Source organism: Alosa pseudoharengus, unplaced genomic scaffold (assembly GCF_046254945.1).
Source record: "Alosa pseudoharengus isolate Yale_2024_CS ecotype anadromous, Long Island Sound unplaced genomic scaffold, YU_APseudo_1.1 YU_APseudo_1.1_scf_23, whole genome shotgun sequence".
Lineage (NCBI taxonomy): Eukaryota > Metazoa > Chordata > Actinopteri > Clupeiformes > Clupeidae > Alosa > Alosa pseudoharengus.
Window position 1 is genome coordinate 28,841,187 of NW_027468685.1, and position 25,272 is coordinate 28,866,458.

Genomic DNA, 25,272 nt, shown 5'->3' on the forward strand with positions numbered 1-25,272 from the left:
TGTGTGTGTGTGTGTGTGTGTGTGTGTGAAAATAAATAAGGGGTAGAGTGCTGTGTGAGTTCTGATTCCCAGATCTGCTCTTTCACGCTCCAGTTACAACCATTTGAGTTTAGCTGGCATTAGCTCCAATAAGTAATAACAGCCCTGCAGAGGTGATTGGAATTCATTACAGGAAAACACCACAGAGGAAGAGACGTCTTGGAGTATGTTTTTGATCAGAACCAACAGAATGCAACAATACGAATTAAAGCCTGTATGGTCTGTATAGAACGTCCTTCAGTGGAGGTCAGGGACACAGAACTCATACATATCGTTAATATATTAATATATATGCTCAGAACTGAGACTTATGACTGTATTATGGCCCACAAGTCACAAATTCAACTGAGGCTGATGTGAGTGTTGACATGTTGCCCGAGTTCTCACGTTATGCTCTCTGACAACGTGTAAATATGCACGGCACAAGAGCTGCTCTGGGTTATTCAGAAAGCCTTCCGTGCTGTGGTTGTTGACAGTTCTCTTCCTGGAGTAGCAACTGAAGTGTAGCAGATTTCTAAAAGTAGACCTCCATTGATCACGGTCGGGTTGACAAGGAGAAGGTCAGTAATGTCGGACATATTTTTCTTGAACTGCTTGGTTTTAATGTTAAATAATCTTTAAGTGCTAAGTGTCTAAACTGGCCTTTCCTTCTCTGTATCCGTAACGTTGTCTGTAAGCTCCTAACGTTGTCTGTAAGCTCCACAGATCGTGGCAAGACAACTGAATTAATTGTGAGCTTCTTGCCGGGCTATGATGACTAACGTGACTTGTATGACTTTAAGGGGCAGCCGTGGCCTACTGGCACGGCTGATGTGCCCTTGAGCAAGGCACCTAACCCCTCACTGCTCCCCGAGTGCCGCTGTTGATGCAGGCAGCTCACTGTGCCGGGATTTGTGTGTGCTTCACCTCACTGTGTGTTCACTGTGTGCTGAGTGTGTTTCACTAATTCACAGATTATTGGGATAAATGCAGAGACAAAATTTCCCTTACGGGATCAAAAGAGTATATATACTACTTATACTTATCCTACATGTACCTGCTTAATAGATTAAACTAAAACAAAATGCCACAGGGTCCTACATATATGGAAAAAGCCTGAGGAAGTCATTTATGTTCATTTCTATACCGCACATAAGATATCAATGTGTTACTTAACACACATACTTACTGTATGGCCCTTGGTCATACATTTTTTATATATGACCTGGCTTAAATGTTGAAAGGCATTATGCCATTTCAGTATGAAGCTCTTGGGTATATGCAAACACTGATTTATCATGCAAGTATTGAACATGTAAAATGCAATTTTATGTATGCGATGACTGAGTGGGGAATTTTCTGGAGCTAATTTGATTGCTATTTTGACACTGGCGAGGCTTGGGGCTTCCTGAGAGAACCCCAGCAGAAGTGCCGTTAACCTGCACACGATTCATTTCCATTTCAATTGAGTTTTACTGATTTGTGTGATGCCATTAACAATAGAGATTGTGTCAAAGCACTTAACAGGGCATAAAGCCTTTAGGCCTGTTCTACAGTATCAAGCAGCAGCTGCTATTGGGAATAAATTATTGTTATTATGAAAATGGAGGGGAAAAAACACTCAGATGATGAATTCCTGTATTGTCTCAACCAAGAACCATCTCTAGGGGAACCCCCTGCTGCTCCCTATTGTGGATGTTTACCTAATTAAACACATCACATAATCAACGTCTGTGATTGCCTGGATCGGGCGCAATCGCCCAATCAAGAGCATAAAGCCATCTGAAGACCAAAAGAAAGCGTTTCGAAGGGCCTGATGATGGAGACAATCAGGTATCCGATGAAGCCAATCAGGATGGTTTACGGTGGTGAAAAGTGCCCTAGGCATGCAGCGCTGTGGGGGTTCCCCAGGCCACAGGCCCCAGGGCTGACCATCACTTATTGCAATCACGTCCGACGCGGCGCGATTCAAACGGTGTGATGCTCAGGGCCGTGGACTGTGAGACACTCAAGAATTGGAGAGAGGAGGTAATTCATTTAATCACATTGTCTGTTGAGTGGGCTCAGGATGGCAGCAAAGAACAAGTTGGGAAAGAGAGGAAAAATGTCATTTGTACTTAACATATTGTGCTCTCTCTCTCTCTCTCTCTCTCTGTCTGTGTGTGCATACTAACAATCATAGAGATAACTGCAACCTCTTGAACAGATGTGGTGCTTACTTGTGTGTGTGTGTGACCATCCGTGTGTTTCTTTGTACAGGCGGATTTCCGATTGGATGTGGGTTGTTGCAAATTGACAACCACCCAGATGACCCCTGCCCTTTGAATAAATGTGGCCTGGATCGATGGTACAATCAAATCTTCACCATTCATCCAAAGTGCTCTTGAAGATGTCTCTTCAGTCAAAGCTCAGAAGAAATTTGATTTCTCCTTTTCGCTTTTTTTTTGTTTGTAAGATAAAAGCAAACGTGAATTCTATCTTCTGCTCTCTCTCTCTCTCGTTCTCCCCATAGTTGAATAGGACTCCTTGATCCATGGGATGGTTCAATAAACTCTCTCCATCTCCCTCTCTCTCTGAGTGTCTCTGTATTTGCATTATATGGAAAACATTTTCTTGAGTGTCACTTTTCTAAACGTTAGTTAATATTTAATGGATGTGGTTGTGGTATCGATCATACTGTAGGCCTATATCCTTCAGTCTATGGCCTCTGGGAATACTCCTTGGCTGCCAACAAAATATCCACTTACTCACTACATAGTACACCACACAGTGAGTAACGAAAAAGTAAAAGAAAATTCAGTGTCACCAGTACACGGCAGATTGTGATTGCCTGTATTGCAGAACACAATCATCACTCCTTCGTTTGTGTACACACATAAAGTCAATGAAAGTAAAAAGAAAAAGATACTCATGTGGATGTTCAGAACGCAGGACTCGTCTTCCTCTCTCTCTCTCTCTCTCTATCCCTCGTTTCCACTCTCCTCCTGTTCCTCTGCTCCCTTATTAGCCCCGTCTCTGCCCTGGCCTCCGTCTGTCCTTTGACTCTCCTCTTCCTCCCAGTCCCTCCAGGCTCCCACTTTGAACAACCAGACACAATCATCTATATTTCATAACCGCAGCTCTCCAAAGCCCTGTTTACAAGTCCCATTTGGCAGGGAGCAGAGCTCTCTGATTTGGATTGAACCATTTTTTTTTATACTTTCATTGACTGTGTGTATTGGTGCATTCTGACATACAATATATAGTTACAACAAGTACACATGTGTGGAAATAGTAACGATGGTCTGATGAAACAGTACTGCAGCACCAGACTAGCAACTCACGGTCGTTAGTCTGCTGTGTACTGATGATTCTGCCTCCAGGAGAAGGTTGTTTGTGCCTCAGAAACGGTCAGCATGTCTCCCTACCTGTGCTGTGGAAATTTCCGTGATGTCAGCACAACTGTGATTCCAAATGACCTTCTGGTGAAACCCACTTAGCTTAAACTAGGTTGATTTTTGATTAGTATTGATCATACTAAGTGCCTTTAATTTATTTTTTGTCTGTTGACTTTTGTCGGTTGCCCACTGGGATTTGTTCTCGAATCCTGTGTATTTGCTTCGTTTGATTTCTCTCCAGTCTGCCATTAGGTTCCCAGTCTTCACTCGCCGGCTATTCATTGCTTTGGCAAATTAATAAGCCAGCTTTGAAGAGGACACCATAAAACAGAACGCGAGAACAAGAGGAAGGAGACAAACATCCCTAATTAAAGTCAAACACTTCAGCCACATCTGGCCAGTGTGGGGTTTGTCATATGGGCAGTTTCCATAGAAACCCTGGAGGCAGCGGTTCCGTGGAACTCTCCAAGGCTGTGTGAGTCTGTAGGTCCAGGCAACGACCGGTAAGGTACAGTGGTGTCTGCTAATATACAATACACAGACAGACACACACATATACACACACACACACACACACACACACGCACATTGAGAGTGAGCAAAAGCTGCATGTAGCACACACACACACAAGTAAATAATTCAAAGTACACACTTAATCAAACCACGCAACATCACTCGACAGACACACACACATTCATCATCATGCAGAAACATCCACTCACACAAACACACACACACACACACACACACACACACACACACACACACAAACCACACACTACATCAATCTACAGGCGCACACACATACTACAGGCAAACACACACACAGACACACAAAGACACACATACTGTACACACACACACACACACACACACACACACACACACACGGTTACTGAGTGCACTGATGCCCAGGGGCAGTCTAGAGAACTAATGTGGATAAGGCCATTTCAAATTCAGTTAAGATTGAATTTCATGACTCATTTCAAAACGTTAACTGGTAGGCCTTCTTTTTTCCTCTCCCTAATAGTCATTTCACCACAGGTGGACAGAGACCTTATATTCGCCTTATTTGTTCAAATTCTTTCTCTCCATTTCTACTGGGAAATGTAGACTACTCAATGTGTCTTTCAACATCCATGGGCTATAGATTTATTTGTAATGTGAAAACCATGTAGCCATCTCTCCGTGTCAGTCACTTGACCTCAGATGTACAACGCTGTCTTAAATTCCATCTGGGAGTGAAAAATACATCAACATCAACATACAGAAATTGCTGTATAGAAAATGTATACTGTAGGCTAGGAGCCAGATGAATCTTAGCCATCTTAGAATATGGACCTGATCTAGAATGATAAACAAAGAATCTGACCACACTCATAGCATGTTTGAGACTTTGAGTAAATGAACATGACACATTTGTGTGTTGGCTTTATTGTTTGTTGCTTTTGTTTTCATTTTTTATAGGTCCATACACAAAAAAAGACACTAACAACAAGGCTAAAAGCCTCACCGGCTCACAGTAAAGCAACAGCCAAACAACACAAGAGCCCTCCTACAGCAATAAAAACACAGCTTTGAATTTACAGCTCGTAGCATTGTTGCGCAAAATATGAACGACTTGTTTTTCGACCGCTTGAGTCTGAAAATAGTCACCTAATGACAGCAGAAAATGTATATGTCAGTTAAAGAGCACTATAGGCGACTCTGTGTTAAGATGAAAACAGTGGGTGCATTAGAAAGAAAACATGTCACTAAACTCCAAGAACAGAGATAATGATGTAGTTTGAGTTCAATCCACAGAGTAGAGTGAAAGAGGATAAGGCAGTAATGGTTCAGTAAAAGTATTCGGTAATGAAAGGCAATTAGAACAAATCCACTGGTTAGAGTCCTGAACAGCGGAGAACTTAAGTTAGATTTTAGCAGGTCACCTTTTCTTCTGCAGGTGTTTGAGCAAAACTGGAGAAGATAAATGTCCATTCAATAACCACTAAAGACATCTGAGAAATTGTTTGCTAAATGTCACACAAAGTGAAGAAAAGAAAAAAAAAACATTGATCTAATAGTCCTGTGGCAGTTTGACAGCAGGACTGTTTGGGGAAAATGAATAGAATCTCCACCACAGGATGCAGAATGTCTACAAAGCACAAAAGAACTGTATATCGTCTCTATCTAGGGCCGTCACATAGACGTATGGCCCCACACAAAACATCCGGAGCTCTGTCACCTACTGGCTTCAAAAAGCCCATCAGCACAACAACAACAAAAAAACAGCAAGCAATTACCTGAAAGCACAACAGAAAACATATATTCAGAGGCCTTTGCTAGTTTTCAGCCTAAATCAAGAGGAGGTAATAGAAAAAGCATGGTAAAAAATATCTACATACAATCTATTTCTCACTTCTCCCTTCACCTCGTCTCCTCAAAATGCTTTATTTTGAATTTTGCTTCACATACTTGTTCACAATTAAAATACATTCAATCAGATTTGGCATCTATTTGTCCCCCCCCCCCTTCTACCACAGTGCGTAGGCTACCCCGACCCCCCTATTTCATATCTATTATACACCCAGATATGCTGCTCCTAGAAAACACACAGAAAACCCTCTCGTGGTCTGCTATTTAACATCAACCCATGCACGTTCAGGTTGACAGCTGAGCACACTTGATGTGATCAGTTTGACTTTTTTTTCATCTTAAGATATATGAACATTAATTTAAAGTTATTGATCTGCGTAGTGAATTATGCAGATGAGAGCAGTGTTCTTGAAAAGCTTCCTCTGGCGACAGGCGGCAGCTCCATTTTAATGATGGCGCATGGCGTAGCTGTTGATGGCTGTAGCTGATGATTGATGCGGCTGAAGGTGCCATAACTGACCTGATGCCAGACCTCGCTTCACCCCTGACCACTGGTGCTACAGATTCATTGTGACACACAGACATGGACATTCCTACTAAGAGGACTGGCTATGGTTATATGCCTGTCTATAAGAGTTCTGAAAGAAGCCTTGAGAAATGAGAAAATTCAGTATTAGTTTGTGAATGATACACATGGTTGAATGTTCCATTTAAACCTTGAATGTCAGAAGAGCAATAATATTTAGTTCTTATAATAAAAATTCATTATGGTTCCTCCTCAAACCTCGAATTCAAGGTCCATATCTGAATATTCAATCGCTCAAATCGCTCCAGGTTTTGTGGCATTGACAATTCAGCATTCCTTCCTTTAAAAAAAAAAATGTTCATGCTGTGTAGTATCCTACAAGGACCCTACATTAGGTGAGAGACAGGTCAGGTGATACCACACTGTTTATTGGGAGGTGTTTAAAAGCCACATTCCTTGTTTTTGTTTGTCAATCATCACATCTGAAGCAGAAGAATCGGCAATGATTAGCCCAGCAGTGTCTCTTCACACTTATTGTGTTGGAGTTAGTGAATGAGAGAATGAGAGAGGCAGAGAAAGAGAAAGAGAGAGAGAGAGAGAGAGAGAGAAGGAGAGTGAGGGAGACAGACAGAGAGAGAGAGAGAGAGAGAGAGAGAGAGAGAGAGAGAGAGAATAAGGGCATTTTGGGATACTTCTGTCTGATTCCCCTGCGGATAAGTGCAAGAGAAACTGCCCTCACACCCACACGCCCAATTCATCTCCTGTGAAAAGATGTGTGGCAGCGTTTAGGGTTTATACTTGACTGAGCGCAGGAGGGCTGCACCTATAATGTGGCTGTCACAAAGGATCCCCTGCTATTTTGCCTCACGCTTCAGTGCTTCGTCAGTAGAAGGGGAACGGAAGGGCCCAAAATTGCTCCTGCTTGTGCAGCCTTTGAAGTATAATGTCGGACAAGAGCAGAGGATCTTTCCTTTGGGACTGAAGCCTGCCATGTCATAGAGACTTTCCGACAAGGCATTCCGTCAGTTGCTGTCAGTCGCTGTCAGTCGCTTCTGGCTTAGTGTCCAAGGAGTCCACTGTGCTCAAAGGAGCTCTTGAACTTTTGATAACCACTGACTGTGACAGGAAGCCTATCAAAGTCCATTCTCGGCTTCTCCGATTTATAGATTCGTTCTGTCTTGTTGGTCTTCTGGTTTCTTTTGTGAATTTCTGTCTATTATGTCTACAGAGGTATTGTCCTTTAAGCTAAACATGCTGTAGATGGCCCATGAATTGATCTTGTCCTGTTTTGAATGCTTCATTCACAGGTATGCTAGAGTGGCCGCTGAATAAGACACTGAATGAGATATCTATGGTGAAAAAAGGCAGAACTGCGTCATCTAGTAATGTCTCACAAAATGTAGAAAAGCAGTCATTGTTCCAAACACTGGCACTATAGCACTACTCTGAGAAAGTCCACACTAACATCATTCCTTTGTTAGAATTCACAACAGATAACTGAATGAAAGGGTTCTCTGTCACAGTCCATCGAAAAGACCCTCTGTTTCTATTCCTCTGTCTCCTTGAGAGACATGTAAAAGTCTTATGATTGGCTATGTTGTTCTTCATCCATGAAGTCATGATCAAGTTGGCATATATACTCACACTCATTTGTTAGGTAGAATGACTCAGCAGATATTTGATGGCCACAGGCATGACTCGGGATGGCGACAACAATGACGCAGCGGATGTACAGCTTCACATCATCCCCTCAAGGTGGTGAATCACTAGAACTCAGTGGTGGAGATCTGGGTGACCTCTGACTGCAAGTCTTGTTGGACCCTCCTGGAGCGCGAGCCATAGGGGATCCGGTCCAGGCCTAGTCATACCGGCTTCTTCCCGCCCGCTTCCGAGGGGGCGCAGACAGACACGGGCTCGCGGTTGTTGGCGTTGATGTTGTTCCGAGCATGGGTCAGGCTGCTGCGCTCCACGCGGGTACGGAACGGCAGGCAGAAGTCGCGGAAACAGCGCTTAAAGTTCTCGTCCAGGAAGGCGTAAAGCACCGGGTTAAGGCTACTGTTGGTGTAGCCCAACGCGATGCACAGGTGCCAACTAGCGATTATGAAGGGGTTCCGCTGATCGATCTCCACCAGTGTCTTGACGATGATGAAGATGTGGATGGGCGTCCAGCAGATGATGAAGGCCGCCACAATCACCAGGACCATGCGCGTGATCCGACGCATGTTCCGGTCCTTCTCCTTAGAACCGGAGAGCAGGCGCACGCTCCGCAGACGCAGGATCATCAGGCCGTAGCAGATGGTGATGACGAGGACTGGCACCACGAAGGCGAAGATGAACACGCAGATCTTGGTCACCGTGTCCCAGTACCAGTCAGGGTCAGGGAACTTCAGAGTGCAGACGATCTTCCCTGTGAACAGAGTTCACAAGACGTATGAGTCAATTATTTGCTATATACCATGCAAATACTATTCAGGGTGAAAACCATGAAATTATATTAGATGATAAAGATGATACGATAAGGACAGCAAAGATGATAATAATAATATCAAAGACAAGATAATGATAATGATGAAATATAATGATAAGGACAATGATGATAAGGACTAGGTGATGATAATGATGAAATATAATGATGATAAGGACTAGATGATGATAATGATGAAATATCCCTTTTATTTCTTCCAGAGACAATATTTTCTGATTGGCTGACAAGCTGGCTGTTAATTCTGTATTTCGGGTTAGCTATGAAAGAGATCTGGAACGGCCAAAGATCTTTTGAATGGTAACTAACAACCATAGTAAACAACGGTTGAACTAGAAAGCTGTAAATAATGTAAGCTAACTACCCACTGTCAGTAAGTAAAGAAAGTAGTACATCAAACTGAACTAGTTGGCTTCTTTTTAAACTGAACCGCATGTTTTGTTGTGTGCTATAAAGGCATGACTATTGCCTACATGAGCAGTCACCGGGGATAAGCGGGATTATGGCCTTCAAGGTGTCCCATTATGTACAATGTACATTAATTCTGTGTATCGAGACACCTAGGCAGCCATTATCCCTTACTGAACTGACATTTATTTCACTGTAAGAAGCATGATAACAAAACCCAAAATGTATAGCAGTTTATTTTTATTTGGGATGTACTGTATAGTGTTTCAGAAATGAACTATTAATTAAAAAATATATATACAACCTGACAGCCTTAAAAAATCCAGCAGTGTTGCTCCAGCCATTTTGATGATTAAATCAAAGTGCAGCAGCACCTCTCTCCTCTCATTCCTCTTCTCCTTTATGTTATTTTGTTTCCATCAGTGACTCACAAACAAACAAACAAACAACAAACCTTGCCGCCAGCCGCCAGACACCACGCATCCATCACTCACCGTTGTCTGTCACCTTGGTTACGGCCATGATCATGATGGGCACGCCGACGGCGGACGAGAGGATCCAGATGCACACGTTGATGATTTTGGCCTTGGCGGGCGTGCGGAACTCGAGCGCTCGCACCGGGTGGCACACGGCGATGTAGCGGTCCACGCTCATCATGGTCAGCGTGAAGATGCTGGTGAACATGTTGTAGTAGTCGATGGCGATCACCACCTTGCAGAGCGGCTCGCCAAACGGCCAGGTGTTCATCAGGTACTTGGCGCTCTGGAAGGGGAGTGTGCTGGTGGCCAGGGCGTCGGCCAGAGCCAGGTTGAAGATGTAGATGTTGGTGGCCGTTTTCATTTTAGTGTACCTGCACACACACACACACACACACACACAAGGGGAGAATTGATTTTCATTGTTCTCTGGTTGAAAAGGAAGCATGCCAAGCATGCCAACAAATGCTCAAAGACACAAGACTGTTTTCCTCTTGATGCACTTGCTGCATCTGGAGACAATGAAGTTGGCTATGACCATATGTGTTGGTGGTGCTGTAGAGATTAAAGGATCTGGGTTTCCAAATGGACCATAAGAGGGTTGTGAGTTCAATCCCAGTACCACCGTTGTGCCCCTGAGCAAGCCACTTAACCCATAGTTGCTCCAGAGGGACTGTCCCTGCAGTTGGCTTACTGTAAGTTGCTCTATCTGTCAGCTAAATGACATATAAAAATGTGATGGGTAATGGTGTTGGCGAGCTTTCCTCTCAATGCACCAGAGTTTGCTGAGACAGAGTTTGCTGAGACAGTATGCTTGGTCAATTACATCTTCTCAAATCAAATCAAATCAAATCAATCTGACAGAATTTCAATTAATTGAGAAATTGACCAACTCTGACAGACAGTCTGACACTTTTGACTTGTAGCTTTGATTAGCAAACTAAGCTTGCATTAGTCGCTGGACAGATTAAATGTGTGTGTCTTTTCAGTGTGTCTTGTTCTCACAGCTCAGGCTCCAGTTACAGAGATGACCCCTCCGGAAGGTCAACAAAGCATTTTAAGCGTGTCCAACCAGGATGAGGGAGGGGGATCTAATGCCGCTGGGGCGAGCCAAGCCTTGTTCCTGCCCCAGCTCCTCTGAGGATCTCTGAGTTATTAGAGCGGATGCATCCCCTCTATTGAAATCCGGAGACTTATTATTATTATTATTACAGTGCATGAAAATGCACTGTTCTGTTATCCGAAGTCTTCTTCTTCTTCTTCTTCTTCTTCTTCTTCTTCTTCTTCCCACCAAATTTCTGCGTCTAATTCAGCTTTAACCGTTTAACGTAGAAACGTTGTTCAAACTTTGTAACGTAGGTCTTGAAAAGGACACGTGGGGAATGTATTTTTCACTTTTGTAAACTTTATACTTTTTGAGATATTAATAAAAAACAAGACTTTGCATTAGCACTATGACATCACAATGGACTAATTAACTTGATTTGCACCTGTATCAACTTCCAGCTGCTCATAATTAGGACCCATCAAAGGGCCAGTTAAACGGATTGCACCTGTATCAACTGCTTTCTGCTTAACTAGGCCACCTCTCTCTGTGTCTCTCCATTCTACAAGGATATAAGGCACAATCAATCTAACTTTCTATCCATTCATCCTCTTCAAACCATTCACTCATCCACCCATTAAACTATCCACAAACAATCTGCCTATCAACGTCCATTCAACTTTCTGTCTATCAACATCCATTACACTATCTACATTCAACTTTTAAACTATATACTCTGTCTCAGGCTTTAAGCATACAATCTGGCTCTCTTAAGACTACTATTTCCTCTGCCCACAACTGTTTCAAAATAAATGTCCTCACTACAATAATTCACTATTAAATAATTTAACTATTTAAACTACACAACTATTTAACTGTTCAGCCATTTCAACTGTCAGTTGTTATCAACTATGACTCCTGCCAACTGTTTCCAAATAAAAGTTTGTTTGGCATTTTATGTTAATATACAGTATGTTTATATTTTCATGCACTGGTAATTTCCTCGAAATTACATTTTCTAGTTATTTTTCTTTTTACCTTTTTGTGCGCGCTATTCAGCCCAAACCGCTTAACGTACAAATTTGGTTCAAACACCGTTCCGTAGATCTTCCAAGGCTTTACCGTCCTATCTGTTTTTCTTTTTTGAGAAGTTTATACTTTTTGAGATATTTGTAATTAAAAGTGTATTTTCCCCCCATAGACTTGAATGGGGGCTGTGATGTCATAATAGAGCCAGCTGCGCTCGTTCTCAGAGCAGTTCCCAGGCTAATCAGAACACTGGCACAGGTGTCACCTGTGAGAAATCCAACTGTCTCAGCTTCTAAGCATACAATCAGAGAATGTCTAATAAGGGGAGAACTGCCACTCTCGGAAAACTTCCGGTTTCTGAACTGGTTGCAGTTCCTTCTGTGGTTCCACATGAGGGCGCTCGTCCACGAGTGCAGGATGCATGGGGGTCTATGGAGCTGTACCCCTCAAAATCCACTTTTCTCAGGATATAATTTTTTTTCAAGTCATTTGAATATTGTATTTGAAAGGGGAGGAAAAGAAAATACACTTGGTTGAGTATTATATTTTTTAAAGTCACTTAATTGTTCTAAAAAACCTTTCAAACGTGTTAATGACGTCACTCATTAGTACAATGCTAGCGTGTTATGGGCAACAACGACCCAACCTGTAAGAAAACAAAAGGACATAAGTACTCGTTCATTCAACTTTTGACCTATAACCTATGTTGAAGTTATACAAACTACAATCAAATCTGAGATTTGTCAACGACAATCAGGTGAAAGAGACAAATTTAGCCATCTAGCTCCATTGACTCCCATTCATTCTGCACTCATGGCGATCGCCCCCAGTGGAAATCTGGTGGAACTACAACCAAAATTCGGTACAATGGGACTTAATACGGAGTGGCCAGGCTCTCCGTAGACAGGCTCTGATACAATCTAGCTCTACCTGAACTACACATCCTGTTAAAGTGTTTCCTGTGTGTCAAAATAAAAGTCCCAGCCATATCTCATGCATTCAGCATTATATCTCCAGAACGGCTTGACGTACATGCTTCAAATTTGGTACCAGTGTTTTTATGGACTCAAAGGTGAAGTGAGTTGATGTTGGAGGTTGAAAGTCAAATGTCAAGGTCAAAAACACCTTGAGTGTGATATCTCAAGAATGCCATGTCACACCAGATTCAAATTTGGTTACTCCAAAAGCACCTTTGCAGGTATCACAATTACCCTACCAACCAGCTAGCAGCAAGCTCAACAGCCCCACCAACACCCTAACCAGCAGATTGCATCCCCTCGTGTAATTCCTCAGAATTGCATTTCTAGTTATTGTTTTATTTTCTGTGGGCCTCAAACTGATGTTTACTGCATCATGCTCGGATGCAAGTCGCCGGTTGCACTTTCTTCCCCTGTAAATGAGAGCTTTCCTGTCACATGCGCCTTTTATGGCTGTTCTGTGGGGCATCAGAGGGTGGTATCCCAGAAAGGGTGCTATAAAACTGTGATTCGTTTACCTGCCTCTACTTTTTAGCAGCTGTTCCACTGTTATCTCTCATTCCCTCTTTTTTGACCTCTTAGCCATCATCTATCTATCTATCTATCCCTAGATCTGTACCTCTGTCTTTTTTGACATCTAAGCCATGATATATCTATATATATGTTTGTCCATCTACTGTATCTCTCTGTTCATCTATCTATCTGTCCATATATCTATCTATCTATCTATCTATCTATTTTATGTGTCTCTATCTACTGTACGTATGTATCCATCTCCTTTTTCTATGTCAAACTCTCCTTGGTCTCCTCAGCTCTGCTCGTCCCTGGGTCTCCTTCCCTCCTCCTGTGCTATTCTCTCTGCGGCTGGCCCTGCAGTAGGGAGCAGTCGAGAGGTGAGGAGTGTGAGTGACTGCTTTGTTTCCTCTACCGTCTCATTCTCTCCATCTCTCTACCTTTTCTTTCACAGACGTAAGCCCTGCCTTGGCGTCTGCCCGCACTCACTCGCTTCGCTGGTGGAGCAGCAATAACAGTCCAAGAGGGGTGATGATCAGACCAACAGCAGGCTCGTGGTGCGGACGTCCCAATAAAGTTTTTTATGTTTTTTTGTTTATGGCCTTTGAGAGGTGTCTGCTGACTGCACAGGATTCAAACAACTCATGCAGGCAGGGTGACATCAAAGGGGAATTAAGATGCATTCCACTGGGAAGAGGTAAATCCCAGCTGTTACAGTTTTTCTCAGTCACTTTGGTGCTTTTCTCAGATCTGAATGAAAATTCTCATAACTATTAGTTCAACCTCCACAACATTTAGTCATTTGTGCACATCATAGTAGCAATTTCTCCTTCCTCTGAACAAATTGCAAATGCTTTTGAACATGTATCAGTTGCTTTGTCTTGTCAGTCAAAATTAACTATACTTATGGATGCTGAATAGTCATTCCCAATAAAACGAATTGCTTCATTTCATTGCTTGAGTCATTACATACAAAATTGGTGAACTAGTTATCAAATTCTGTCACAATGCTGTAGAATTGCAAAGAGCATATACAGTAAAACTGTGAAACGTACATATTCAGTGTCTTGTACTCAGTTACTCCCCTAACTAAAGCAATTTGTAACTTTACTGTAGTTTTCAAATAGCTGTACAAGTACTGTATAGTGCTGTCTTGTGCATTTTCAGGTAGTGGTCACCGAGTTCTGACCTGAGAGCATAAACATTCGTAATGAAAACATGACAAAGCCATTTGACTATCTTGTTCATAAACAATGGTATCAAGACTTCTCATTTTGATGACACTGGCAGTTTCATTGACATAAATACTTGCTTTTGAGGAATGGACTATCCATTTTGAGCAAGTGACGTGCTTTTGCAGGTTATCCACTAGGTTTTGCAGTTTGCACTAATTGTTTTGAGAAATGCACTAACTGCTGTGCAAATGTTAATAGTGATGTGAGAAAAGCACCAAAGCGACTGAGAAAAACTGTAAGAAAACACTCTTGTTTGCACTACACCTCCTATTGACTTTCAGTCACAATTATGCAGAGCCAATGAACTGACCACCAGGGGCTAATGTCCTAGTAGACAGAAATCATTCCTGGTGTTCAGTGTAAGATGTATGGCCTTTATAAAAGTGCTCAAGGTATGGTCCAGAATACTAATGTTGCTATTAGGGATTCGTCGATCAGATACTTAGCATCGTTATCGGTCCGATTAAGACCAAAATTATTATGGCTTTTTTCCCTCTTGCATCAAGAGACTATACAAGGGTATGCTACAGGTGTCATTTAGGGTCAAAAAGAATGTGAAGTACAGTGTTTTTTTTTTAGAGCATGGGGATGCTAGCTAACCTATTGTTGCCTTTTCAGCATGCATCCAGACAAATGGATGAACAGCTTTGTTCTTTCAACATAGGAAGACAGAAGGGAGTGAAAGGAGACAGAATTAGATTGGTATTACATATAATATCGCCTCTTTAACTCATCGGTCATCGGTATTGGGCATGAAAAAGTGGTATCATTCCATCCGTATGCATTTACCCCTCTAACAGCAGTGTTTGCAGGCATGGTTGATCAGGGACAGAACTGTTCTTGAGTCAGTTCCAGAAGAGTCTATAAATGCTGTCCATTCGTTTAAATTAACCAGAGATTGGACATTCTTCATTTGAAGCACTTTACCGGGCAAAAGATTTCCACCCATTTTCAATTCAGTTTGAGTGACTTACAGAATTATTGATGATCTTATTCATATTGCAGTTATGACAAGCACTACCCCATGCACAGCAATCAAAAGTGGACACCATCCCCAAAGAACTCCTAAAGAATGCTGGTCTAATCATGCAATCATCAGGCCTTGCTACTTTTTTCCCTCGTCCCTTTCTCCTGTGGTGTCTTCAACACTGCCAGTGAGGCTGTTGCCATGCCTATTGATCCCATGACGAGCTGTATCAGTCACACAGAGGCTGGGGGTCAAAGGTCAAACTGAGTTAAATGTCTTCCTCATCATCGAGGAGAGGAGGGGAGAGGGAGGGAGGAGGGGTGGATGATGTGACACAGTTAGCTCACAGCAATCGTGGTGGAGCAGCAGTGGCGATCAGCGCCGTCTGACAATCAGTCGGCCTGGGCTTGGGATTTACAAACCTGCATACTCTCGCATTGTGCTTTGAAAGTTGAACCAAGTTCTCTATGGTTCGGCAGCGGAACGGTGGCAGCACTGGCATAACACTAGCGTTGAACAAGCTGAGCGTTGAACTTGGTTCAACTTTCAAACAGGGTTCTCAAGTCTCACGCAATTCAACAAGTTCACACGCTCACACGCCACGCCTTGCATTTCTCACGCAGAAATATTACTAGGGATGTCAAGGTATCTGCAAAATGATTAGAGGCGCAAGGATACCAGAGGATTTCTCGCAGGGTTCAGAACTAGCGCACCACTCACAAGCCAAATAATAAAACAAAATAGCCACAGACATCCAATCAAAAAATAGTGTTCGTTGTATCCGGGTAAAATTCCAAAATAGGACATTCCCTCCCTGCAACCACGTTATGCTTGTGCGCTTATGTGGGGTTACACGTTTAAGATTTCAAAACTGCTCAAAATTATTTTTATTCAGAAATTCAACTGTCTGTCATTTAGTAAATCAGCCTATGGCACTTTAACAGTGTGTTTTATTCATAAACTAAACTAAAGGTCATTAAGAAAACATAATGATTGTGTCGTTGTAGCTTTGTGTAACCCAGACATCAGCAACGTTCATTTTATACCACCAATCACTCTCGTGGCTGCCTGCACTTTCCCTGTCGTCACGGCTGCAACTTTCGCACCCGTCTGAGCCTTTATGGACCATGTCAACAATGAATGAAAATTAGCTTATTATCAATGAGTGTTATCAATTTGAGCGAGTATGCTACACATAAATTTTTTTCTAAAGATACAGGACTGCTGCAGACAATGAGCTGCCAACCATCATAATAGCAACCCAAAATAATGAACTTGCTGTTAAAAAAAGAAAATAAAAAGTTGGTCTTGGCATGCACATTCTTGGTCCAATGGTTCAGTGACAATAGGCTACTCAAGTGAATAAAGCAATTAGCCTAATAAATAAAATATTTGTCTCACTCAGTAGCCTACATATATCTCGTAAATTGGTGAGCCATAGAATATCCCACCATCAAGATTATTATATTTCAAGATTCCAATCTATCCCACCTAAATATGAAAAGTTATTTCTACTGACATGCTTCCTGGTGACATAACACAAATGGTTTCCTTTTGATATAAAGGCTGACATAAGAGACATGCAAGATGGGTACAAATCCCAGACTGTCCTGTAAAATAAACAAAAATGTATGGATGGATGGATGTATAGCCTACTGTAGATACAATGGCAAATTAAAGGTCTCAAAGGGTTAATGCTTCTTTTCAAAAAACTCACCAGAAGTCTTTTAAGGGGTTATTTTTAAAAAATGTCTTCTGGGGGAGCATGCCCCCAGACCACCCTAACTAAGCTGAGTTACCAACCTTTTGAAGTGGCCAGGGGGGCCCTTTTCACATCTGTGCCTAGGGGCCCACTGGCTGATAATCCGTACATGTGTACACACCTTTTGCTATATGTGCAAGTTTTACGCACTTATTATGACCGCCGCACAGCGAAGCTGTCTTTTTTTTTTCTTTTTCGCAAGTCCAAATTTCCGTCAAGGATTCCCGGGACACTGAAAGACCGGGGTAGACGAAACTTGGTGGGCATGTAACCCCATATGGATAGCATGGAACCATCATTTTTCGTTTTGATCTGTAGCCCCCCCTGCTGGACTGCACCCCCCGAAAGGAGGGTAGGGCAGACACAGTTTTCTGTGAATATCTCACAGATATAGGTTTAGGAGGACCATTATATATCTCACAGAATAAGGTTTAGGAGGACCATTTTTTTTTTGTATGTTGATCTCAAGGGGCCATGTCAACCCATTCCATAACCACTCATTTCATGTATAGCGCCACCTAGTTAAACACAAAAAGTAAAAGTAAAGTAAAAATGAGGTGTTGTAATCGCAGGTATCTGTGACCTAACATAGTCAAAACTGCACAAAATTGGAAGTGTAGGATCATTATGACACCCTCTGAATGCACGCCAAGTTTCGTGGAATTCCGTTCATGGGGGGCCACACAATAAATGAATTTATGTTACTATACACCAACTGGCCTGTAGGTGGCCGGAGACAGTTTTCTGTGAATATCTCGAGAACCGTAGGGCCTAGGAGGTCCACCTTTTTTTGTATGTTGGTCTTAAGGGGGCATGTCAACTTATCCCATTACCACTTATTTAATGTATAGCGCCACCTAGTTAAAAATTAAAAAGCAAAAAATTAGGTGTTTTCATCACAATATCTCTGGCTGACATGGTCAAAACTGCACGGAATTGAAAGTGTAGGACCATTATGACACCCTCCGAATGCATGCCAAGTTTTGTGAACTTTCGTTAATGGGGGGCCTTACAATAAAATAATTTATGTGTTCATTTAGTGACCGTACACCAACAAGGATTCCCGGGACACTGAAAGACCGGGGTACACAAAACTTGGTGGGCATGTAACCCCACATGGATAGCATGGAACCATCATTTTTCGTTTTGATCTGTAGCCCCCCCCACTGTACTGGACCCCCCGAAAGGAGGGTAGGGCAGACACAGTTTTCTGTGAATATCTTGAGAACCATAGGCCCTAGGATGACCAATTTTTTCCGTATGTTTGCCTCCAGGGGTCATGTTAACCCATTCCATGTGCACACATGTGCATAAACAGATACACACGCACACACATACATTCATAGTAATCATACGTATGACACATACTCACACAGTAGACATATGTACGCATGCATGCACATGCACAAACACACATACGCAGGCAAACACACAAGCACACACACACACACACACACACACACACACACACACACACACACACACATAAACATAAACGTGTACACGCACACATGCACACAATTCAAGAATTTCTCAGAATTATGAACAGGCAAGATGGGGGTGGGGTTGTATAAAATGAATTTTACATGTGAAATATATGAACTAATCATGTTTTGGTACTTGCTGTCTAGCAGATACCAGTGAGAATTGAGTGTGGCTAATGCAATTAAGTGAGACAGTTAGAATCATATAGGCCTTTCAGCGTGATTTATTTTTGTGTGTATTGTGTATTTTTGAGAGTGATTTCTGCAACCGACTTTATGGTTCAGCCAATCAGGACGCAGGGCGGGAGTTTCATAGATGTGACATAGCGTAGAAGCGACTGTGAGACTGTTATCAGCGTTGGCTTCGATGTGAGTGGTTGAAGTAGCACGTCAATAGATGACGGACAAGTGGCTTATTCAATCATAAGCATTTTTTGATTAGGCCCAGCCTTCTGAAGCAACACTTCAATGGATCGGTTCCAGATGGATGAGTGGAGCTAGGCGGAGCGAAATTCATCTGGCTATTGTCAGGTTAGCCCCCCCCCCCCAAAAAAAAAATCTCACTCCAAGCTGAGCTCAAAACTTGAGAACCCTGTTTCAAAGCACAACGCGTGCATTTTCAATTGTTTGTGTTACCATAGGAACGAGCGTTGCGTTACGCTTGCCGCTGGCCAATGAGATCCCCACCTTAGAGTCTACAGCAGAATGACACACTTAGGCGGGGATCACATTAGCCAGCGGCAGGCGGCAGCAGCAAACGTAACGCAACGCTCAGACCATAATAAGTTTTGTTTTGTTCCTAAGTAACACAAACGGTTTGTCACTTGAATACGCTCGCATTGCGCTTTGAAAGTTGAAGTTCAATGCTCAGCTTGCTCAATGCTAGCGTTACGCCAGCGTTGCCACCGTTCCGCTGCCGAACCATAGAGAACAATAGGAAACCTGCCGCTTGCCGCTGGATAATGTAATCCCCGCCTTACAGTAGCCTACATAGACTTCACATCTCTAATGTGCCAACATCACATATAATTAGGCTTTTCATAACCACCTTGCTGTCATTCAAAAAGAGGCCATTATATGATTTCAGGTGTATGCATATAATTCTTGAATTATAGCTTTGTCAGTGCAAAAGCGTACAGTACTACTGCCATTAACTATGATTGATCTCTGCTGATGCCTTGTTGTTGCCTTTTCACTGCGTCAGTAATGACTTTTGATGTGGGGGTTGGCTTTGTTCCACGTGACTATAGCTTTATTTTGTCCCTCTGTGTTCAGCTTTTTAAATGCTATTTCAGGACACGCAACAAATGTTGGGAGGAAAAGGCATCCCAACAGAGTGAAAGACCAAGAATAATTCAACATGAATAATATTTTACTTTTTATTTATTTTTCTTCTCCTCCTGCCGGCTGAGCTCAAGTCTGACTCTGCTCTTATTCACTTGGACCATGAATCAGCCTGCATGTGCTGTACTCACTGAGACACCACAGGATGGATATTCATCCCTCTCTCCTCTCCTCTTTTCTCCTCTCTACCCATCTCCTTTCTTCCTTTCTCCTATTATCTACTCTTCTCTCCACTTCTCTCCTCACCTCTCCTCTCATCCCTCTTTTCTTCTCCTCCTCTCTCCTCTTATCTGTCTTCTTTTACCCACCCCATTCTCTACCTCTTCTCTCCTCTCTTCTCTTCCCTCTTTTCTTCTCTCCTCTCCTCTCATCCCTCTTCTCTTCTCTCCACCTCTCCTGTCCCCTCATCCCTCTTTTCCTCTCTTCTCCTCTCCCCTTCTTTCTTTTCCTCTCTTCTCTTCTCCTCTCCTCTCATCTTTTCTCATCCTTTCCATTCTTGACCTCTCCGGTCCTCTATCCTAATCTGACACAGTCTCTAGTGCGGTCACTGGCTGGCCTACTCTACGCTCCGTTGCCCAGACTAACTCTCAGTGATGCGCTGCATCCCTTCTGTCCTCACCCAAAAACATGCCCGCTGGCACCGCGCCAGTGGACGTCCTGTGCATACACAAAACATTCCAGAGTGGTCATGTTCTCAACATGGGACAAAGACTCCTCAGTGCACCACCAAAAGAGGAAAAAGGATTCGGTACCAGGCTGGGGTTTGACTGGCGCCTAATAAAAGGCTAATCCTGGCCTCAGCTCCATACAGGCCAATTTTAGGTCTATTTTCTTGAGAAATGTATGAGCATTTTGTCTGTCATGTGGAAACCTCTGAATGTCTCTTCAATAGTAACCTTATAGTAAAAGCTTTTTTTTATGCACAGGCCATTTGCGGTGAGGGCTAATGGGATGTTTTGGGCAGTGATTGTTTTAGGTGGGCAGGGAAACACTGCTGAAACGTTACATCACAGTCCCTGCAATGTCAGCAAGTGTTTGCCGTGGATAGTCAGGCTGGTTGCGTAACACGTTACACAGGGGTGAGGAGGGGGGGTCTGGGGACTGGCGGCCGGGGAGGGTTGCTGACCAATCTCCCTGCCTGGCAGACAGGCGCAGTGACAGCACACAGCGCATCCCTCATCTCTGGGCATGGTGCTCAGTTTGGGACAGGTAAGACGGCAGGCCCTGATTAGACACGCAGTTCTGTTGCCCCTGGGGTGGGGAGATAAATACTGTGTCAGGGCTGTCTGTCTTCAGAAGATGTGTAATGCAGAGCACTACTAAGCAAAGGTTCAGACCGTTTCATACGTTTCTGTGGTTCCCATTTCAAAGTCAGTTACTCAATGCTTTGCTGTCAATTTGGAATGGATTAAATTATTACATCTCTTTGAAATATGATTATTGAATTGCCGAATTGTGTGAAATATCGAATTGTGTTGCAGACCTGATGTGGTCATTTTTGATATGTTATTGTTTTGCTGTTTAGGTAGGACTATTGTCACAGTTGACATAAGTATTTTAAGTGTGATATTTCAATATTTACCCGTTTCCTTTGTGTTTTTTTTATTAACTTAAGTGTATTTATCTTGTTAGATTGTATTATAGCACAGATTTGTGTATTTCCCTGTTTCAGGTTATTTAGGCTATTTAGCTTTTCTTGTATTAAAGTACATAAAAAGTACATAAAGTCCTGTGTGAGTGTACATATGTGCTTTCTTGTGTTAAAGTAGACAGTCCTGTGTGAGTGTACATATATGTGCTCTCTTGTGTTAAAGTAGACAGTCCTGTGTGAGTGTACATGTGCTTTCTTGTGTTAAAGTAGACAGTCCTGTGTGAATGTACATATATGTGTTTTCTTGTGTTAAAGTAGACAGTCCTGTGTGAGTGTACATATATGTGTTTTCTTGTGTTAAAGTAGACAGTCCTGTGTGAGTGTACATATATAGTAGACAGTCCTGTGTGAGTGTACATATATGTGCTCTCTTGTGTTAAAGTAGACAGTCCTGTGTGAATGTACATATATGTGCTTTCTTGTGTTAAAGTAGACAGTCATGTGTGAGTGTACATGTGCTTTCTTGTGTTAAAGTAGACAGTCCAGTGTGAGTGTACATGTGCTTTCTTGTGTTAAAGTAGACAGTCCTGTGTGAGTGTACATATATGTGCTTTCTTGTGTTTTGATGTGTGTGTTTTCTTACTTTGTGCCAAAAGGGCTGCAAGCTGAGCTGTGATGAATGACTCTTAACGACAAAACAGGAGGGTGACAAATGCAATATGACAAAACAGTAGGATGCTGAAGGCTTCGCTGTGGGGGTCAATGGGACCACGAAAGGCGAGAGCAGAGAAAGAAATAACAAAGCAAAGAAAATAAATATATTTTTCGTAAACTATTTGTTTCAGTTACAAATCTGAATTGAAATGAATTAGGTCAATGTTGTATGGCTGCTGTGATATACAAAACCCAAAAATGGGACATTGTTATTGTTTTGATGTTACCCCTTATAGCACTGTCTTCTTCATCTAGAAATAGCCTACTACTATAACCAGTCCCTCCAGGATTTCGCGAGGATTTTTGAGATTGTTGCGATCTAAAATGCCTGATTTCGCGACAACTTTTCTATAAAATTGCGATGGAAGTTGCGGTGTTTTTAGCTGTTTGTTGCGAAGAAATTGCGGGAGGAAGTGAAAATTGCAAAAATAGTTGTTTTATTATTTTTTTAATTGAGGGCAATTAAGGTTAGTAAGACGAAAATCACACTGATTATCTTGATGCTTATTAAAAGGGGTAAGTAAAGGTAAATAGTAAGGGTTACAGAAAATCAAGGTAGGCCTACTTTATTTGTGTAAATACTTTGACTGGAGTAATTTACAAAGCAGTATAACCTTTCGTAGAACTGTCCAAAAAACACAGCCCCCTAAAAAGATGGCATCATGTCATGTTTCAATAGGCCTACATTCATATATGTTGTAATTCATATTAAGTTGATATATTTGTAATAATTCATATTCTGTGACTTGCATAATTACTAATAGCCAACTAAGTATCTAGTAGTTTTATATTGATTTAAACTATTAGACTACACTTTTCTTTAATGTTATTACATTGGTGGTGTGTACGTCTAATTGACTGCCTGCCACTTTAAGGACGTGAGAGTAGCGTAATTACATTTCTAAGTGGATTGGAAGGCTTGCATCTCACTGTGTTTGGCTAGGAGTGGAAATAACTTTTTGCATAGTGCATTACGATATGTGGATGGAATTCGGGATGTTTCTATGTCATTAGTTAAAATAAATGTTAAAAAATAACTCGAATGAAAGCATTCTTGGATCACAGAAGAGGTAAATGTCTTGCAATGTTATTCATTATGACCGCCGCTAGCGAAGCTAGCAAAGCGGTCATATAGGGATTGTCAAAGTTTTTTTTTTTTTTTTTTTTTTCCCGTCATCTACTTCCTGAAATTTTGGTCAACGATACCCGGGGCACCGAAACACCGGGGCACATGAAATTTGGTGGGTATGTAGCCCCACTAGACTTTTACGGAAAAATTTCGTTTGGTCCCCGGGGGCCACTCCCCCTCCGCGCGGGGCCCCCCGAAACCCAAAAAATGCAGTTTTTCCTAAATAACTACCTGAACCGTGGCACCGAGGATGAAGACATTTTTATGGTATGTTGGTCTCAAGGGCCCACATCAACCTAGCCCATAATCACTCATTTGTGATTTGCACCCCCCCGGTAAAAAATGAAAATGCAATATAATTCTGCTTTAATCGCCCCTCTCTTCAGTTAAGAAGTTCAGAACTGCACCAAATTTTATGTGTATGATTAACCTGACATTCTCTGGGGGTATGCCAAGTTTCGTAGAATTTCATCCATGGGGGGGTCTAAAAAATGAAGTTATGTGTACATTTAGTGACTGTACTGTACACTCATTGGCCTGTAGATGGTGGTGCACACATATACACACATACACACACACACAGGCATGTATACCATCAGTATCGGCAATTAGAACGGCCGATACATAATTACAAATTCAGTAGGATTAAAGGAAACTAGATGTACCGCGTAGCGGTACAAAATATGACCGCCGCTCAGTCCTGCACATCCATTCCGCGAAAATAAATCATATTAATGAATTTGTCTCCATCTTCTACTCCATCCCCCACTCTTGAAACTTTTGTGTATGCTTGTTTGGAATGTGTGTTTGCACACATTCCGCACACAAAGTAGCCTACTGGCGCTGCAAAGGTGAATAGATTTGTTTCTGGGCCAAAAAATCTGTAACATTGTTATAAAACCTTTAAAATCTCTAAACAATCACAAGTAGGGCAGTTCATCATAGTCCATCCATTGCAACTGGACTGATGAAAGGTACACCTGTAGGCTACATTGTATTTGGGAAAAGCAGAAGGTAGCAGCATAATGTATTTATTTATTTATTATTAAACTAAAACAATCCCTGTCAGTTCCATGCAGTTTTCAACAGCTATCAAGAAGAGAGGTCATGTCATGGATTTTTGTGAATGTTTCTTCTTCTACATATGCATAGGTTTAGTCATCTAGTTCAAATTATATTCAGCTTTATTGTCAATGCACAAATTAAATACCAGTAGTCTAAAACAAAATGCCGTTTTACCCAGTGGTGCAAATAACTGACATGTCCAAAAGGGCCTTCATGAAATGCGTTGCGAGACTGTTAATACACATTTTAACGGGCAAAGTTGAAGAGCTACTCTCCGTTATTGTTTGTGCAAATAATATGCTGATTCATGTTCCCTTGCATTTTGCAACCATGAGGTCCATGGTTAAGCTCAATCTTTTGACGCAATCTTTTGATTTTCACCCAGCCTAGTCCATGGTAGGCGCCCGATAGAAATATTGTTTAATTTTGCGATTGAGATATCCACGCACTGGCGCCCCCCCTGCGACGTGTTCGCCCCCCGGTTTTAGAGCTATTCTAAATGCAAAAATGCATAGACATTGCATGACAAAACCGTGACTGTTAACAAACTATAAGCTATATAAGGTAGGCCCTATGCTAGGCCTATTACACAACACAAAGTGTCACCAGGCTATGCTGGCGACCCAAATAAAATCTCCGTTGGAACCAATGGCTTACACCTTACAGTATCAAGCTGCCACCTCTTGGCGAAAAGTTAATAGTTTTGCATATCAGTAGTAATACATTTCACGTAGCTGTGAATCACGGAAAGGGCGAATGAAGTGGACACTTC

The 25,272-nt window shown here is 42.1% G+C and overlaps 1 protein-coding gene across 1 annotated transcript in view; it reads right to left on the minus strand.

Moving 5' to 3' along the window:
• Positions 1 to 8,141: 8,141 nt before the first annotated feature.
• oprd1a (opioid receptor, delta 1a) overlaps positions 8,142 to 25,272 on the minus strand; it is a 29,455-nt gene continuing 12,324 nt past the window's right edge. The window contains exons 2-3 of the mRNA XM_076301039.1: positions 9,664 to 10,019; positions 8,142 to 8,686 (exon numbers count right to left, since the gene is read on the minus strand). Coding sequence (XP_076157154.1) covers positions 8,142 to 8,686; positions 9,664 to 10,019 — 901 coding nt within the window. The remainder of the gene's footprint in view (positions 8,687 to 9,663; positions 10,020 to 25,272) is intronic.